The sequence below is a fragment of the Lissotriton vulgaris genome, chromosome 11 (assembly GCF_964263255.1).
Source record: "Lissotriton vulgaris chromosome 11, aLisVul1.2, whole genome shotgun sequence".
Taxonomy (NCBI): domain Eukaryota; kingdom Metazoa; phylum Chordata; class Amphibia; order Caudata; family Salamandridae; genus Lissotriton; species Lissotriton vulgaris.
Genome location: NC_141699.1, coordinates 149,764,435 through 149,779,021, shown reverse-complemented (window position 1 = coordinate 149,779,021; position 14,587 = coordinate 149,764,435). Strand labels below are relative to the sequence as shown.

The following is a 14,587-nucleotide window of genomic DNA, read 5'->3' as shown; positions in this document are numbered from 1 at the left end:
ACTCTGGTCCAGTATGTTATCTGCAGCTAAAACTAAGGACCAGAAGTTATTTTGGGAAATAGTGGCCAGGGGAAACAAAAGGGAGAAAGGCTCTAGAGAGGTCTTTCTTGACGAGGTTACGTGGATTGACCATTTTACGAACCTTTACGCGGCCGGACAGCCCGCAGTAATAGTGTAGGAAGAGCACGCTCTGTCTCCTGTAGATGCTGAACACTCACAAATATCTTTTAACCTACAGGAAACAGAACTGGCTATTAATTCTGTCAAACAAGGGAAGGCCCCTGGACTTGACAAAATACCAGGTGACCTTTTCAAGCATAAACTGGATGTTTGGGCACCATATGTAAACCATTTGTGTAATGCAGTCGCGACTGGTGAATTAATCCCGGACACATGGAATGGCGCGGAAATTATCACCACTTTTAAAAAGGGCGATAGAAGCGATCCTGCTAACTATCGCCCTATTAGTCTTTTAGATAAAACCCAAAAAATCTATGCCAGGCATATATTAAATCGTATTAACACATGGTTGGAAGAAGAATCAGTTTTAGCAAAATACCAAGCTGGGTTCAGAGCTAATACAGAAACTATAGATCAGGTTCTAAGGCTGTGCTGCTTGTATTGGAAATACGTCATTCTTCGAAAAAGCAACTTGTATGTGGCATTTGTTGATTTACGAGCGGCATTTGATCTTATTCCTCGAGAACTTTTGTGGGAATCATTGAAAAACCAGGGACTCCCAATGGACCTATTAAAACTGGTCATGGGTTTACACAAAGAGAACTATGCCAAGGTTAGGTGGGGCCCAAACGGGGAACTAACACAATCAATTCCGATAAAAAGGGGAGTAGGACAGGGGTGCGTATTGGCCCCAACCCTGTTTTCTCTGTTTGTTAATGATATCCCGTCTTACATGGAGAGGTGCGACAATGACTCACCTAGATTGGTAGGTGAACGGGTCTCGTCCCTCCTGTTTGCGGACGACACTATTCTAATTTCGCAAACACCACGGGGTCTCCAGAACCTATTGGAAAGGTTCCAGTCGTACTGTATTTTGAAAGGTCTAGAAATTAATATTAAAAAACCAAATACATGGCTCTGAGCCCGCACAAATGTTTAAGAAATAATTGAATGTTAAACGGACAAAAATTAGATCATGAGCAGAATTTCACTTATTTAGGTGTATTAATAGACTCATCATTAGCATGGAGACCACAGTTAGAAAAGACAAAAATAGTGTTTAAACAAAATTGTCTCCCAATTCTGAAAAGACACAATAAATGCTTGAATAAGGCAGTAACCCCAGCTCTAGAGCTTTTTAGGTACAAGGTTCAATCAGCAGTGCTATATGGAGCAGAACTATGGGGACCAGTATGTAGAAAGACATTTGAAACCTTCGAGAATACGTTTTTTAGGGGATTGTTAAGACTGCCTATTAGCACCCCGTTGACACCCCTTTTCTTGGACATGAATATTAAATGCACGGACCAACATGCAATATTAAGACCGTTATTGCTGTGGGTTAGATTGTGGATAACTCCCGAACTGTCTGACTATAAAGAAGGGTTGAAAGAAGTCATGGATCTCGATAGCGGTAGCAAAATCTATTGGTTTAAGCATGTAAGATCCTGGTTAGCCAAAATTGGATTATCCCATTTCTGGACTGATCCAGAAGCTATGAATGCGTGCTCCAGGAAAATCCTCAAAATGTCATTCTGGTCGTACATGAGCTATGAATCTGCGTATATAAAAACCCATGGTCCCTTAACTGAAATTTTTTTATTGATTAAAGATTTGGCACTTTTTGAAACCTTTCTGGATGAGATCCAGCCGCCTTTAGCAAAAAGCTTGTATATAAAATATAGATATGGAACATTAGGAACTAAGGAATTTGAAAAAAGTTGGGTGAAGTCAAACAGTGATCTATGCACTTTATGAACCAATAACGCAAGGGAAGATGTCCTACATATTCTATTCTTTTGTTGCAGTTATATAATACCAAGGAAAAGTGGATAGTGCCACTTTGTCGTAGTATTGGTTCAAATTTCTACAAGGAGGCCGGCAGAATTTTAAAAACTGACACTAGTCAGGTAATTGTATTCGGTCTTAGTAGATTTCTTCTCGCTGCTAACTTTATTAGAATAAAGTCGGGTCTACATCTTTAAACGTTAAGGTTCAATTTTTATATTTCTCATGCTCATTAAAAATGCAAAAATGCGTAGGATGGCAAGGTATCTAAACTATATTGTGAAGTACACCAACCATGTATTATTTTTTGACATTTCGCAGTGTATAAGTTTTAAAATTATGCCTTGGTGGTTACCCATTTATTTACTTTTTATCATGTGAAAAGGTTGCTCATGCTTTAATAGTATATTTATTTAACGTGTGATGATTCCAAACCATAATTATAAGATTGTTATGAAATTCCACATAAACAAGATGATGTATACCAGGATGAAAAGAGCTCTAACTACCATGTGATTTTAAGTAGATTCCGTTACCTACTCTGTATTTTAGAAAATTATAAATTGTAATGAAATGTTTTAATTGTGTATCTTTTATGATGCTATTGCAACGAAATAAAGATTATTGACTGACTGACTGAGTCCAGCCACCTTTTCCATTCCTCTTAAAGCATTGCATATAATGGCTCAGTCAGGTTAAGGTACAAGCAGATACCTAGGCTCATTATTTTTTCAAGCTACAACAAAGTCCTTCATATCTACAGTTATCAACAACATAATGAGATACACTGGACCAAGCTGTACGTCTGAATGTGCAGCGTGACAGCTTGATTGAGCATTCTGTACGGACACCCAGCTGATCCTCTCCCTGACCAACGACCCCGCCACCGCCAGAGCCAACCTACACGAAGGGATGAAAGAGGTAGCCGAGTGGATGACGACCAGCCGCCTGAAACTGAACTCTGACAAGACGGAGGTCCTCATCCTGGGCTCTTCACCCTCCGCCTGGGACGACTCCTGGTGGCCTCCCGCCCTGGGCACCGCACCCAAACCGACAGACCATGCGCGCAACCTGGGCTTCATCCTGGACTCCTCCCTCTCCATGACCAGGCAAGTCAACAACGTCTCCTCGGCGTGCTTCAACATCCTACGCATGCTACGGAAGATCTTCTGGTGGATCCCCACCGAGACCAGGAAGACCGTCACCCAGGCCCTCGTCACCAGCCGACTGGACTACGGCAACGCCCTCTACGCCGGTACCACCGCCAAGCTCCAGAAGAGACTCCAGCGGTTCCAGAACGCCTCAGCCAGACTCATCCTCGACATCCCACGAACCAGCCACATCTCCGGACATCTGAGAGACCTTCACTGGCTCCCCGTCAACAAAAGAATCACCTTCCGCCTCCTCACCCACGCACACAAAGCCCTACACGACCAAGGCCCGAGCTACCTCAACAGCCGGATCAACTTCTACGCTCCCAAACGCCACCTCCGATCAGCCAACCACGCCCTCGCCGCCGTCCCCCGCATCCGAAGAGCGACTACAGGAGGAAGGTCCTTCTCCTACCTGGCCGCCAAGACCTGGAACTCCCTCCCGGCCGACCTGCGCCTGACCCAAGACCACCTCTCCTTCAGGAAGAAGCTGAAGACCTGGCTGTTCGAGCAGTAGCGGCACCCCCCCTCCCCCAGCGCCTTGAGACCCTACGGGTATGTAGCGCGCTCTATAAGTGTCATTGATTGATTGATTGAAAAGAAAACGATTTCATATTAGAACTGAAAACCAAAGGCACATAAACATAATGGGTGTGGTGTTAGTTTCTCCTGGAAAAGAAAGTCAAGTTATGAAAGCAAGTTTGTAACTAAGCGTTGACCGTTTTTAAAATACAGGCCTGCATTAGCTACGGTCAGTCTAGACGTGAAAAAAACACACTGGTTACATGATTACGTCAGTTTTTGAATAATGTGCAGGATTACGTGACGGTCTCATACGTGGCTACACTGCATTGTGTTCATTCTTAACTTAGAGCATTATTTATTTTTTATAGTTTTTTTATGTTCTAAGTTATATATATATATATGTATATATATATATATATATATATATATATATATATATCAGTCCATTTCCATGTTACATATTCATGTCGATGTGAATGAAAATATTTTAATAATTTTAAAAAAATGCCTTCGCAGTGTCTTACTTTAACTTGGCCTCCTTTTAAATAGTTAAGAGTCGTGCTTTGCACAATGGCATTCATCCATATACCCCTGGTCAGGAATAGTAAGCGCTATAAAAATTACATTTACATTAAATTACAAAACAAAACAATTCAAATAGCTGTTACCTTTTATTTAACAGTTTTTCTCCGTGGCATTTATTGTACGTACTCTGCAGGAGAAACCCGGCCATGCGCCACCCTCAAGGCCAAAAAGTTTTCTTCTGTCAGGAATGTATTTTGCAGTTAGTTTCGCAGCCAAAGGAGTCGCCACGGAGTCTTCCAATCATAGGCCGCCGAACTCAGCTGCTCTGCCTCTTTAAGGTGTCAGCGCGCCCCGATTGGATGGCTGGTGGGCGTGACGTCATGCCATGCCTGTGTTTTGGCGTGTGGTTAGAGGGAGCCGAGCTGGCAGAAGGGGCTCGCGCACTGTGCTCGGAGGGGCGCGCGACACCCCGTTCAGTTAAGGAAAGGGAAAAGTTATTGCTTTGAAACTGGTTCCGTTGAGGTGAGGTGCGGGCCCAGTATGTTGGCCCGAGGGGGCCCCGTGCCACAATCCCACTGCGGACAGCTGCCGCTGCACCGCCGTGTGCCCGTTATAGTCAAGCAAGAGCCAGACGACGACTCTGACACGGACGAGCCTGCGCTGCTGCTAAGGAAGCCTGACAGCTCCGAGGCGCAGATCATCCACAGCGGCCACTTCATGGTGTCGTCTCCGCACAGCGAACACCCGCCCAAGAAGGGCTACGACTTCGACACAGTCAACAAGCAGACCTGCCAGACGTACAGCTTTGGCAAGGCCAGCACCTGCCGCCTGTCCATCGACGCGTCCCTCACCAAGCTCTTCGAGTGCATGACGCTGGCCTACAGGTACTGAATGACGCCTCTAAGATGCACCGGCTTCAGTCATGGGTGTGGGGCGGACTTGGTGTGGGCTTTGTATGAATACTGACATGGCATGGTGCAGTGACTGGTGGCCCTGGCAGGGTGTCGTTTGGCTCAAAGTGCGTGCGCTGCTGCCTAAGAGGTTTTTGTTACGCAGGTGCAAGCAATTCAGAACGAAGTTGTTCTATATGCAATAGGTACTCTCAGTTTTCATGGGACACGTATCAATACATCACCAGAGCAGCGCTACACCCATGGACCGCTCGCGGTAGCTATGCTCAGCGCTTTGACTTCTATCAGGAGACATACCCATATCTTACGTCTGTCAGGAGGCCTACTGAGGCGTGTCACCCGTCAGTGGCCACACTGCTGGCCGTGTCACCTTTCAGTGGCCACACTGCTGGTCGCTTCACCCGTCAGTGGCCACACTGCTGGCCGCTTCACCCGTCAAGGGTCACGCTACGGGCCATGTCACTTGCCAGGAGCCCTGCTGTAGGCTATGTAACCTGTCAGGAGTCTTCCTGCAGGCTCTGACCCTGTCATTAGTCCCGCTGCAGGACCTGACAAATACCAACCGTCAGTGGTCACGCTAAAGGCTGTTATAGGTGCAAAAGACTCTCTTTCGCACTACCGGGTTTATGGAGACCGGTAACGGCAAAAGCCACTGTCCTGGGCCTACGTTATATTGGGAGGAGCCAGACTCGTCACGACTTGATCACTAGAGTATACTTTTTATCAGTACAGAGGGCTCCTAATAAGCTTGATTCAACAGAGTTTTTTTTGGATGACTCTAGTACCTCATGTGGCTATGAAGGTCCAACTCAACTGACCTACAACCCTGTTTTCTCCCAAATATAGGCGATCAGTTTCTCTTTTTTATGCTAATAAATACCTGAAAAGAACTTTACCACACCTGCGGTTTCGTATAACCGGTTGGCTTGATTACCACTTCTTATTGCATACAGACCATTCGTGCCCTGAGGAAGTCCATGGGGCCTACCATCATCCTAGCGGGGATTGGGACCGCCCACCATAAGGGCGGGGGTCCCATGGTGGGTGTTAGGATGTGCCCGCCACAGTGGCGGGCAAATCCTGCATTTTTAGCATTGTGGCGGGCGGTGCTCTCAGCACCGCCCGCCACAATGCTAAAAATGCATTTCAGTATTTGCATAAACAAAGCATCGGGCACCGCGCGGTGCCTGCCGCTTTGTTTATGCAAATGAAGGGGGGTACCAAAAGTACCCCCCTGTGTGCAACCCTCCACCCCTCCTTCAGTCTGGGGGCCCTGTGAAGACCGGGGCGGAAAAGCGGCGACGGTCTTTCCGTCCGCCACGGTCCCCCATGCCATTCTAATATGGCGGGGGGAATTCTGGAGAGGATGTCGGGCGGATTGCCTCCGCCAGGCCGCTGTGGCTACCGCCAGCCTGGCGGGGGCAATCCGCACGACATCCTAATGGGCCCCCATGTGTATGGATGAAACGCGTCAGCTCTTTAACTCATCAAGATCGTTGTTTTAACCCACTTCAAATAAAAGAAGAACTTTTTGAAGAATATATTTTTGGACACAGTTTGAATACTTTCCTCTGTTATGTGCTTTTGCTTTAACTATGATATTCTTGTATTGGATTGCATTGTGGCAGTGGGTGCGATGACAGTGTGCAGACAGATCTCTGGGTATCCCCAATGTATAGACATATTAAATAAGGGGTAGTGGGTCAGGTGCTGTGTTCTATAGGGCTCCACTGTCTAAGCTTTTCTTTCTTCATATTTTATTTGGGCCATGGACACCAAGGTTTCATTTCAATTTTCTCCACTGGATAAGTAGGCCTAAGCCCCTGCAGCATAAATTCTCTGGTTGCTAGTTTATGATACCATCATATGACTCTGGGAAGGAGGATTACCTGCAACTAAGACCAGATTTGGGTGTATGTCTATAAGTTTTTCGTAATTGTATATATTGCTTATTAACCCTTTCGATGCTGATGACGAGCTGAGCTCGTCATAGTGCCACTAAAATGGCATTTTCCAGCACAGGGGGGGGGGGGGGGAACGCCCAGCAGCCATGTGGTTAATAAAGTCTTTATTGTTGGGGTGAGTGCTCTCAGAAAATGCTGTAAGCTCCACTAGCATTGCTGACAGTAGTTCAAAAATAAAAATATGTACGTTTATAGTGTTTCCAGATTGTTCCCATATTATGTTCAAATACCTAGAAAAACTTGAAAGCCAGATTGGTGATTGGTTTGCTTTTAACCCCTTCGACGCTGATGACGAGCTCAGCTCGTCATGAAGTACACCTCTCGTACGCTCATGACGAGCTGAGCTAGTCATGAACCCCAGGATTTTCGAATCTTTAGCGCACAGCGGGAAAATGTGCCGCACCGATGGTGTTAAAATAAACTTTGCATACAAATTTGCGCCTGGAGAAAAAAATGTTTGGTTACGCTGTTGTGCAGCTTTAGCTATACTTAGCCTGAAGCATCACTTAGTAGAACATATTTGATGCATGCAACTTTTTTGAAGAATAATGATGGCGAAGGAGTGTAAAACATAATGGAAAAATTGAACTAAATTGGGGGCCCAGATCTTAGAGAAAGTCACTAAAGTTTTTCTACAGGTGTATATCATTGCACTGGTGCAGATTTACGACTTTCAGGAATTCTCAAGAGTTTACAGAAATAGATTGGGACACCGCACTCCTAGCAAACTTTTGTGAATTGAATTTTTGTATAACAAATATATATCCTTTTATTTGCTTCTGTTAAAATCTGCTGAGAAATTGAAAATTCACTTTCTCTACAACCACTTTTTCTGACCCTAGACGCATTCTTACTCCTGCATTTTGTAAGCAGTACATGTCCAGCCTTTTCCAACATGTTGATAGAGCGCGGGCTCACCTGCTCAACATACTCACCTGGGCCCATATACCTATTTATACATTAAACAGGTAAACCTACACACAATCAATTGGGGTTTTTTACCATTTGGATTTTATACCATTTATCTTACCAATCCAAGTCACCGATACCATTATCGTCTAGTCCTAAAGGATCAAGGGAGTTAAAGAGAGAAATAGGTAGCAATAATAACATTTAGCATTTCATAAATGACCACAAACTCGGGAAAGATTTAAAATCTTTATCTAAGTAAATCTTTGAAAAAGTTATAAAACATGAAACACAAATTAACTTCTTATTCTATTTTAGATTAATGCAGATTTAAAAATAAACATTGTGAATGATTTGAAGAAAAAAATGTTGTTAAGCATTTAAAACAGAGGGTGGGTAAGAGAAAGAGAAAAACAGTACAACGACAAACCCACACTTTATAGTTACCTAGAACGGTGTGATGACCAACCCTGGTCACAGGCCTAATCCAAGAATAAGACTCCCAGAATACAGCTGCCAGCAGAAAAGAACAGGTGCAAGCCAGAATCAGGACAGGTCACGGACCAAATTGGATCAAGACAGGACCACAACAGGCTAAGACCAGCACCACAGCAAAAGTTCAAAACGCCAGCCTTGTAAACCCTCTCTGCAGCTAACAGTCGAACCCAGATTGGGTCATCGATCTCCTCCCCAGAACCCCAATTGGGTTATTGAATCTTCTGACAGAGTGCTCCGTCAGCAACTCTGCTCTCGATCACCAATTGAGTGTGTTGGGTCAGTGACAGGGCAGCTATACAGACAAGTCGGACAATCTAACTAGCTAAGCCTACCCTAATTATACTATTTTTCAGGTCAGTGTACCACCCCCAAATGTTGCAAATGTGTGAATCCCACAATTTTATTGGACAAGAACGAGGAGTAGCCATCACGCCATATTTTTCTTGAGGCAACTTGTCAATCATGTATTCAAGTCGTTCCCTCCCTTAACTTTATCTACACATGTTCTTTTATTCCGCCCGGTAGTGAAATGTATCAATAATCATATTAAACATTTTAATCAATTCAGCTTCCTCTATCAAGGCAAGGAGTTCACTCTTCTCCGCCTTCCATGTCCGTCTTGGCTTAGATTCAAGGCTACAGCTTCTGTGGCTTCAGGACTTGTCGCGCAGGCGTAGTTTCTCCAAGGATGGAGTTCAGCGAAGCATTTAGGCCCGTTATTTTGTAACATGTAAAAATAGAAAAGAAACCGTTTTAGAGACACAGAATAAATGAATGCACTGTATACCACTTCTCTCCTCTATTCCCATTATTTTATTTTATACTATTGTATTAAATATTAAGCAAAAACAAACCACTTAACAGAGCAGCGCAAGCTTCTTGCACGTTAGGCACATAACGGCCATCTTAGTTCTATTACACAGAAGCAGAAATTTTCCCACCAAGCATATCACGTGGGCATGACAGACGCATGCACAGTTGAAAATCCCGCATAGCAGCAGCACTTTTAGTGCAAACGAATTATAGTTAGTAAAAGCACATTGGCAAGCTTCCCCTAGATGCCTAATATGTTGTGTAATTCAATATTAATAAGACAAAACATGTTAGTACAATAATATTATTATCGAGAGGGATGAGTACGAGCAAATCACTTTACGTGTGAAACCTTGCTCCATCAATCCCCTCTTTGATGATATTTTATATCATCACCAGTTAATGAAACGGATACCAACTTTTACACTTCACCCATCTCAATTTCTTCAAACTTTCTGTTTAATATTCTTTTCATTCTTCATACGGAGGTCTTTCACCTTTTTGTATAAATGTCCATTATATTCTTCTAATTCTATTTTGTTGATCTTACTTTTCTTTCCTTTTTTATTCACTGAATATGTCTTTTTATGCTTAGGACATTTACAACAAATTATTATCATTGAAATCATTAGGGTTGTTCTCACCATTGGCATCAGTATTTTACCTACAAAACTTTTCCCTTTGTTGGAAAACCAATTACCTATAGAGAAGAGACCATCTGTTAGTCTCTTCCATGCACTATCGACCTCCAGGGGTTTAAGTTCCTTTTCTAAATATGTAATATTCCTTACATACCCTTTCAGTTCTACACTTTTGTCAGGTAGGTAAGTGCAACAATGTTTCGCTTTCACATTCTGCAGACTCCGCCCTCTTTTGCCAACAATGTATCAAGAGCAAGTCGATTTTGTAAAACAATTTACCTTCCCGCAACAAATTCAGTATTGATCATTAAGAAACCTCCAGCAGTGTCTGTCGATAGGCGATCCACCACTGTCGATAATTTGCAAATTCTTTGAGTATTTGAAACCACTCCCACTGAAGGTATCAATGCACTAAATATATCGCCTACAATTTCTGCAAAACTAGCTCTTCTATTACATATTAATCCATTTGTGTCTTCATTGCTTCCAGTGATTTTATTTACATGGTATACTTTTGGGAATACTATTCCAAAATATCAACTCCCATACCAATGATCAGGTAATTTATAATATGCCTTGTTCCTACAAATATAATACATTCCAGGAAACACTGGTTCTGTTCCATCTTTGAAACCCCAACCCCCAATTACTTTATAATGGTGTTCACATTCACTAGAACCAATGAATATATTGTTATAATAACTTGTTCTCTCTCTGTGGAGACAGAGTTTCCCTTTCTTTTCAAAGTCCAACAACATAGCAGCATGAGTTTTGCCATTCAAAATGTATTCTTTATTTTCTGCCCATTTAGGAATCTTTCGTTTCTGTTCTGTAGCTTTTCTTTGAAAATCCTCTCTCCTTTTCTCAACTAAATTCAAAAATATTTTCTCTTCTTCATGTAAAATGCATGCTAAATTATTCTTGTGTGCTTCAGCTATATCTATTGTTAGAAAATATTCTCTCATATAACAAGCTATGTTGCCTTTACTTTGTACAGGATTCAGGTTACTATGAATTGGAAGTTCAGAGAAAATCACATCTAAATTAGAATAATAATATTGTAAAGGTCCTTTCTTTATAAAATAAATTAGCTAAATTACTACATGAAGTACCATATGTCAGGGGTAAATGATGGTAAGTGACGCCTTCTGCTACAGACAATGGTAGCTTCATACAAACATAGCAATCACTTATTTCCATTGCCTCTGCATAATGTACTAACAAATTTGCAAATACGTTCAGGTGTGTTCTATTTCTAACTTTATTGTAATGTAACCCTTCCTATCCGATACTTCTAGTTCTACTCTTTGCTGCCTAACATTATCTATTTTTCCATGTATATCCAACTTTTCAGATACATCTACTTTTTCCATGAATGTTAGTGTCATTCTTCTCACTTCTATCCATTAGATAAGGAATAGCTACTGTCAGTCCTAACCATACTATGAGTACTATTACTACACTACATGTTCATATTCTACAGCATGTTTTTAAGCAATTTCTTTTCGGTTTACCATTAACAGTATGATCAGTCATTTTCGATCAAGGAGACTTAGCCCCTCTTTGAGACTTTTTTTTCCAGAATTTCAACTTGTGAAATTTTCAAGTTGGTCTTACTTATTCGTCTGTTGGTTCATTAATTAATTCATCATCATCTTCATCGCTCAGTTCTAATTTTTCAAGATCTTCAAGGATGACATAAGTCCATTCAGGACCTCTGAACTTATTATTCAGTTTTTTCAATTGCAGACTTTTTCTTTTTGGTTGTTCTGTGGAAAACCCAGTTTGACTTGATATTTTGTTTACTTGCTCTGGTTCTTCATTTATTGATTTAAGACGAAATGGCACCTATGGCAAAGACTCTCTGCAACATTCCTAAACTTTGCATTGAACCAAGTTTGTCTGAATAGCCTTATCATAGCGTCCCGTCCTAGATGAGAATCACCATGATACATCCTAGCCATAGGAGCATGCATACAGTTTGGCAACACAGGCCTCCCATCAAGGTAAACAATGACACCATCTCCAGCCCTTCTCTGACATCCTATTTTCGCCCACTCTTCCTTTTCTTCCTGTTCTGCATCATTTTGCAAATCTTTCACTTCTTCCCACATTTTCACTCTCTCAAGCAACATAAGTTGGCCGCAACAAACTAGTTCCACTATTACAAAATAGGGGATCCACCGGAAGAGTATGCTCCTTTTGAGGAGATTGAAATCCCATTAAAATTCCAAGAGCATCTGCTCTGGTTTAAAGGCGCCCTAAAACATAATGATCATATTACCAGGCTCTGTCCACTAGGTAGACCAGGAGCAACGTGGCCGGTTCTAGCCAGCTACACACCACATCCAGACATTGATAAAATGTCAAGTGAAGAACTCTTAGTTAAAATAAGAATTAATAAAGGCATATAGAGAGTTAGTTCAATTGACAATGGAGGATAAAACGATCCGCCAGAAATTGAAGGAAACAGATATAACAGATCAACCAATTGAACTTGCCAGAATCCTAGAAAAATGCTATGAAGAACTAGGTAGAGACAGCTTGGGTGGAAAACCAGTAAAGCCCCAACTGCTCGAAAATCCTGAAAAAAGTATTTATTAAAAATAATTCAAACACTCCTAAAAAGAACTGGGATGGAAATAAACAATCCTCTCCCAAAGAAAAAGTTTTCCAGTCTAGAGGAAGGTCTCCTCGACGGAGGGAAAGAACTCCGACTCGAGAACACCAGTCTCCCCAGAGGGAACCCTCTGAGAAAAGATATAACCTTAGAAATAGGGATAATTTGAAGAAGCCTGACCGATATCAAAGTATTGATACACGTCCCTCTTGATCTTTTTCGCAGAAATCTGAAAGAAGAGGACGGTTAGACCCAGGAGAGCACACCAAGTCCAAAGACAAGGAACCTGCTCAAAGTTAAAAATCTCAATTTCCAATAAAGAAGGTAGCCAGTATTAGAGTAATGGAACATGCCGAGAATACTGAGGACACAGTTGAAAAACGGGGAGTGTGCACAGACAATGCTAGACAGTGCAGCAGAACAGGGCCGTTTCTACCATTAGGCCAGACTAGGCGGCCGCCTAGGGCGGCAAAAGGGAGAGGGCGGCAAAAACAAGAGTCTGAGAATCCTTTTCATTTCCACTCTCACTGTGACAGTAAGTATCAAAGCAGTGCCAGGACTCTGCGTCCCAAACCTCAGCTCCCAGACGGGGACAGTAGATCTGCAGCTGCGGCGCACAGCATGCACCAAGTGCTGAGGGCAGACCTGGGCACAGGACGTTGGGTGGGCCAGGCATACTGGAGGGCCACCCTGTGCAAGAGGAGACAGGCGGTGGCGCTCTGTGCTCCGTACCTGCTGCATGGCATATTACAAGCACACACACACACGCTCAACCTTCCCTCTCGTGCCGAGGGTTCCCGGTGCATATTGCAAACATATGCACACAATCGACCTTTCCTCTCTTGCTGTGTGTACTCGACCTCCCGACCCAAACAGGAAGGAACAGCTAGAACTTAGAAGTCCAGGGGTTAGCGCATGCTAGTTTATTTTCCCTTCCTCGCCTTACTATTCAGCTGCAGACACCCCTCCCCAGTCTGCCATTCAGTGAGCCGCCACGCCCCTCTTTCCACAATCCATCTGGTTTGATGTGCACTTTCCCTGCAGCTGCGGTACCCCCCCCCCCCTCGCCCCCCGTGGGTGTGCGAATGTTTTATGCGTCTTCTAAATGCCTAACAATTCTTATTGGCCTACCTTTCATTACTAGAATCCATTGCATTTATTTTTTCCGATCACAAGTTGATAGTTTCCAAGTTAGTCTATTGTCCCTGTCTATGGTATGGCCGTGATGCAATGCCGACAGCATCTTGCGTCTGCCATTGATACGTCACCGCATGACGAGCGATATTGAGCGCGTCTACATAACGGATGATGAGCAGACTGCTCGCCTCCCCCCATTTTGCTTTGAACTTCCAGCTGATGAGCAGACTGCTCGCCTCCCCCCATTTTGCTTTGAACTTCCAGCCAGCGCGTAACGGTAAGCTCCTCAACCCTTTGGGTCATGCCTTTTTTTTGATCTTTTGTCTCCACCCGAGATGGCCGGTACTTCTAGTTGTGCTTATTTTTCTGAAAATAGGAAATTTGCAATGTATTGCTGCAGCTTCTCTACCACTGGTGATTTAAAACATGTACATGCTTGTTCTGTTTAAGCACGAATTTTTATGTCTTGGGCACAGTCTTTTCCTGCTGATTTAGATTGTGCATAGGGCCTGACCTAGCAGGCAGTGTAGGTGTGTGAAGTGTGATGATGGGGAAAGACGCTCAGTGGAAAGAGCTCTGCTGGTGTGTTGTCCGAAGGATTGCGCACGCCTTCTGTGAACAACGTGCACTATGATGATACAAAGGGTGAGCTATTAAAAGTATTCAGGCAGTGGTTCTGCAGCTCCTGCCTTGGTTCAAGGATTGTTCTTTCTGAAATTGATGTCAGTTTACAGTTACTATACCTTGGGACTTACTTGAACATTAAATTATACAGTTCACACTGCGGAAGTAAAGACACACATGGAGACCGTGCGGCGCCTGTAAGTAATGATGGCTGGCATTTGTACTTCAGTTTTCGAGACATATGTTTTTGTAACCCACAAGTTATCCCCCCTCCCCTATAATAGAAAGTTCACACATTTAT

The 14,587-nt window shown here is 43.1% G+C and overlaps 1 protein-coding gene across 2 annotated transcripts in view; it reads left to right on the top strand.

Moving 5' to 3' along the window:
* Positions 1 to 4,530: 4,530 nt before the first annotated feature.
* Positions 4,531 to 14,587, top strand: part of MLXIP (MLX interacting protein) — a 2,166,122-nt gene continuing 2,156,065 nt past the window's right edge. For both annotated transcript variants that reach the window (XM_086942977.1, XM_086942976.1), the window contains exon 1: positions 4,531 to 5,053. In XM_086942977.1, coding sequence (XP_086799103.1) covers positions 4,710 to 5,053 — 344 coding nt within the window. In that variant the 5' untranslated portion in view covers positions 4,531 to 4,709. The remainder of the gene's footprint in view (positions 5,054 to 14,587) is intronic.